Source organism: Suncus etruscus, chromosome 1 (assembly GCF_024139225.1).
Source record: "Suncus etruscus isolate mSunEtr1 chromosome 1, mSunEtr1.pri.cur, whole genome shotgun sequence".
Classification (NCBI taxonomy): Eukaryota; Metazoa; Chordata; class Mammalia; order Eulipotyphla; family Soricidae; genus Suncus; species Suncus etruscus.
Window position 1 is genome coordinate 33,759,124 of NC_064848.1, and position 4,895 is coordinate 33,764,018.

General features: G+C 37.7%; 1 protein-coding gene across 1 annotated transcript; it reads right to left on the bottom strand.

The window, feature by feature from the left end:
- Positions 1-1,148: 1,148 nt before the first annotated feature.
- LOC126004065 (60S ribosomal protein L21-like) lies at positions 1,149-1,701 on the bottom strand. The gene has a single exon (XM_049770476.1). The coding sequence runs from the start codon at positions 1,683-1,685 to the stop codon at positions 1,203-1,205; it is 483 nt and encodes a 160-aa protein (XP_049626433.1). The 5' UTR covers positions 1,686-1,701; the 3' UTR covers positions 1,149-1,202.
- Positions 1,702-4,895: the final 3,194 nt, after the last annotated feature.

Consider the following 4,895-nt stretch of genomic DNA (forward strand, 5'->3'; position numbering starts at 1 on the left):
CAACTGTCTTCCCACACCTACCTGGTCTTCATCTCAATCAGAGGGGTTAGTCTGGAGAAATGACATTCTCATTGTAAAGTTGTGCCATTTTTTTCCTCATTCGTTTGTGCCTCATAAAATGGATGTTTCATTTGCTTTATTCACAATAGCTATTTGGCCAAAATGAGGATAAATAGCAGCATTCAAATAGAGAGGGTCACATAGCTTTCATATGGTGTATTTTAGAGGTCAGTTAAAGAATGTGCTAAATGAATTTAGTCAGGCAAGATATCAAGTATTAAAATCTAGCATACATTAGAACTTTAGTCAGTGGAAATTATTTCCCTTTCCCAGCACATCCTTGTGATCAGATGAGTGGAAATATACTTCAGTTGAGCTCTCTGTAGCCTCCTTGCCCTATAAAAGAATTCCTGCTGGTGAACTAACCACAGAGGAGAGGCAAAGCAGGAGTCCTGACTGTGTACCCTGTTAGAAAAGGACTCTCTACCACAATTTGATAAAGAATTTTCAAGCACACTCAAGATATACAGGGCAGAGTAAAAGGTATCATTACTGAAAACTCGAGCAAAGTACAGTCTAATCACAGTTTACAAAAGAAAGGGGAGGAGAAGACTGCAATTCACTTTTAAAAAATTGATGGTGTTTTCCTAAATGACACTTTTTCCTGCCAAGGTTTTTTTTTCCCACTATATTTTCTCAGGGGTTGCCAACAACCATATCACATACTAGAATCTTAATCCTCCAGGCTGTGTCCCTAGACATCTGTCTCTAGTAATGGAGTTGATATGGTCTCTATTTGGGGGTTTGACAGTGTTTACTAACCTTCCAACACTGTTACTGCTTCTCAGGATCATCAAGCAGGAGTTAGAAATAACCTCAAAGATGAGTTTGTTCCCTTTTCTTATACTCTAGATATTATGCCTGAAGAACTAAGGAGCTTGATTATTGATTCAATGCTCTTATATGAGGTTGGACCTACAGCTAGGCCCCAGATCAAAGAACTTACAGTCTGTAGAATTTTCTGAGACAGGTAAATACATTCTGTTATTTTATTGGTGATTATATTTGGCAATGTAGATTGCCTTAACAATATTTCACAGAGCGGGTGAATTAAAAATAGGAAAGGTTAAAAAAATAGGAAAGGTTAATTTTCATAATTTTTTTTGATAGTTCAGAGATATTTTATTTCTAAAAAATGCCTCTCATGCCATGAATTCATAAGGAATGGGTTCCAGCAGCTCAGGCTCCTTTCCATTGGTTCTCACAAAGTGTGCTTCTCTGGGTGGAGCAGGCTGGAGCTTCAATTGAACCCAAGTTCCTTTCTCTTTGGCTTCTTTCTTTTTCTGATCATTTTCCTTCACCCACTTCAGGAAGCTGTCTCGACTTTTAGAGTGCTTAATATGCTCAATACGAACATTAATTCTTTTGGCAAGAATCTTGCCTTTGACTTGTTTATTTACAACAATGCCAACAGCATGCTGGGTAACATTGTAGACTCTTCCAGTTTTTCCATGGTAACATTTGTGGAGCATTCCTTTTTGAACAGTGCCCATTCCCTTTATGTCTACAATATCACTTTTCTTATAAATCCGCATGTACATGACCAAAGGAACAACTCCATGTTTTCTAAAGGGTCTAGAAAACATGTAGTGGGTGCCCCTCCTCTTTCCCTTTGTGTTGGTCATGACTGTGATTTACTGGAAAAACTGGAAGATGGCGGTCCCGGCCGAAAAAAAGCTAATTTTCATAATTGTAAAGGTAGAAGTCCATTATAAAGATGATGATAAATTTAGTTTCTGTGATAGCTCTATTTTGGATTTATAAAATGCCACCTTCTTGGTGTACTCTCACATAAACTTTTATTGTGAAACTCTCCTATGAAGGCCAAGAAAGACCCAGTGAAAACTGTCTCCCAGAGGCGCCCCAGCAGAAAGGTATACTTCTTTGTTTGTAAAGGCAGGGTAGCTGTCTGGCCCCTGATGTGTGTGTAGCAACAGGGAGAAAGACTGAAAGAATCTGTCACCTTCACCTATCTCTCTTCTCTTCTGTCTTTTGAAACCCTCCTAAGAAGGCCAAGAAAGACACAGCAAAAACTGTCTTCTAGAAGCTCTAGAAGAGCATGGCTGCTCCGCTTCACGTGCTCTTTCTAACTAATGAACCCCACTATAACACATAGAAAAAAAAATCACACTATAACATATAACTGGGAAATCTTGTAGGCAAACACCATGCACAGAGAATGAAGATGATAGCTCTGATGACCAAAAAAAATACCAACCATTTTATTAATCTCTCAGATAAAAAGCTTAGAATAGAAATATGGAGGATCCCCATAGAAATAAAAATAGATCAAAGAGATTAATCCAACCTTCTGCTGCCTACAAGAAACACACCTGAATAGTCAGAACAAACATAGACTCAAAATCAAAGGCAGGAGGAAAATCATTCAAGCAAACAACACTCTTAAAAAACTGGGGTGTCTGAACATATGTCATGTGGAAACAACTTAGACTCCAGGAAACTAGACACCAACCATCCAGCCTTGACTCCTGGATCTCAGACATAGAAATGACAGAGTTCTCCACAACAGCTCCAGGAACCAAGTCCCCTCCAGGGCATTCATAATGCTGCTCTGATGCTCTAAATTTATAACCTGACAATGAGGAAATGGGAACAACTTGATCTAAGAGCAAGTTGTCCTTCCTCATCAGCCAACAATAAGACAAAATTAGAAAACATGTCACCCTTTGACCTGAGCAAAAGCCAAGATCGCTATATACATATGATTGGTTGTTACAACCAGGTCTCAACAGTACGCATCCAGGGACCAACAGCAACAACAACAGCAGCAATGAAAAGCTCTAGCCTAGCTTTTGGTCTACGATCTGTTCAACAAACAAGATCTCCAACTCCAGAGGTCTGACTGAGACAACCGCAACTGAACGGGTCTTCCAGAAACATAACCAAAGACTTTATCCCAGGCTCCATCCTAGGAGCAACATAATGACCAAGACCACCAATTACAGAAGATGGATTAAAACGACACTGAAGAAGCAGAACTCCTAGAACCACAAAGAAAAACTCCATCATAAGCTTCATTCCTTGAGCTGCACAGTCACCAAGATCTCTAGATACAAGGTCTGATTTTACCATCCAAGATGAAGCAGAAGTCTTCCATACACCACAAAAACACCCAGGAGAGAGTAAATGATCATGCAAGGAGTCTACAGTTAATCCCATGACAGTATACTTCAGGGGTGGAGAAACCCTGTAACTCCTAGGCCAAGGGAATTCCCTCTATAATATCCCCAATACTTAATGTGCCTATGCAGGGGGAAAACGAAAAAAAAAAAAAAAAAAACAAAACCACAAAATAATCATCTTTCCACACATTTATTGATTGATTGATCGATTTTTTGACGTCTTTATTTTGGTGTAGATATTAAAGTTGATATTTCCAATTTTATTTTATTTCATTTTATTTTATTTTATCTTATCTTTCTCTCTTTTTTTTTTTTTTTTTTTTGCACTCCGGCATGATTTGATTTTAGAACCGAGACTATTGTGTGGTGCTTGTCTTTATTGCTGTAGTGCCCACTAGATATTTAATTTGATATTTCTTTCTATATTGTTGTGGTGTTTCATTACCTTTTTCAAATGCTCTCTCAAACTGAGGTTGAAAGCCTCTAGAAGGTCTCCACTCATTTTCAAAGTATTTGACTTCTTTTTTTAAAATTTTTTTTATTTTTTATTTTTTCTTATTTTGTACCCCATTCTATTGCTTGAAAAAAAAACCCAAAAACTGGGGTGGCCATATTAATATTAGACAACACAAACTTTAGACTCAGAAAAACTGTAAGGGACAAAGATGAACACTTCGTACTAATCAAGGGATCTGTGCAACAGGAAGAAATAACACTACTAAACATATACGCACTCATTGGGAGATCAGCAAAATATCTAATACAATTATTGACAAATTTGAAAGAATATATCAATAATAACACGATATAGTTTATTGTATGTGCCTGGAGATGGCAAGATACCTGCCATGCCTTCTATTCATTTTATAAGGGTAACAGTGGTCCTCAAACTATGGCTTGTGGGCCACATATTATATTTGTTCCTGTTTTGTTTCTTCACTTCAAAATAAGATATATGCAGAGTACATAGGAATTTGTTCATAGTTTTTGTTTTTAGTATAGTCTGGCCCTCCAACAATCTGAGGAACAAGGAATTGGTCCCCTGTTTAAAAAGTTTGAGGGCCACTGCTAGACTGTGCTGATTTTGGATACTTCCTTAGCTTGAATTATCTAATATTTTATCTCCAAATTTCATTATATTGAAGGGTTGTAACATAAGTGTTTGGGTGGGTGAGGACATAGTTTCTTTTGTATTAGTGATGAGAGATTGCAATTTCTGTCAAAATAGAAACCTAAATGCAGGGTTGGAGTGATAATACAGTGGATAGAGCATTTATTTGCCTTGCACACAGATGATCTGGGTTTGTTTCTCAGCATCCCGTATGATCCTCTGAATATCGGCAGGAGTAATCCTGAGTGCAGAGTATGGAGTAATCCCTGATCTAGGTGTAGCCCCTAAATTAGGAAAAAATATCTAAATGCTAAAGCACAGAGGAGAAAGCTCTAAATTTCTATCTTGCAAACTCCAGCTATAGAGGACTCACCAAAAGCTGGGTGTTATAAGAATTGAAAAAAAATCTGGAAATGATTCTGAAGAGAGTAATAGAAAATATAACAATGAACATAAGAATAATGGTGAGAGCAATGTACAGGTTCAGCCAATAAAGATGCTGAGCAATGACTAACTCTAACATAAAAACCGACAGTTTGAAAGAATGTATCACCCTCCTTTGTGATCTCTCAGTCCCAGCT

Bases quoted from the DNA above. Each gene is read 5' to 3' on its own strand.
- LOC126004065 (XM_049770476.1), bottom strand. From the start codon at position 1,685: ATGACCAACACAAAGGGAAAGAGGAGGGGCACCCACTACATGTTTTCT.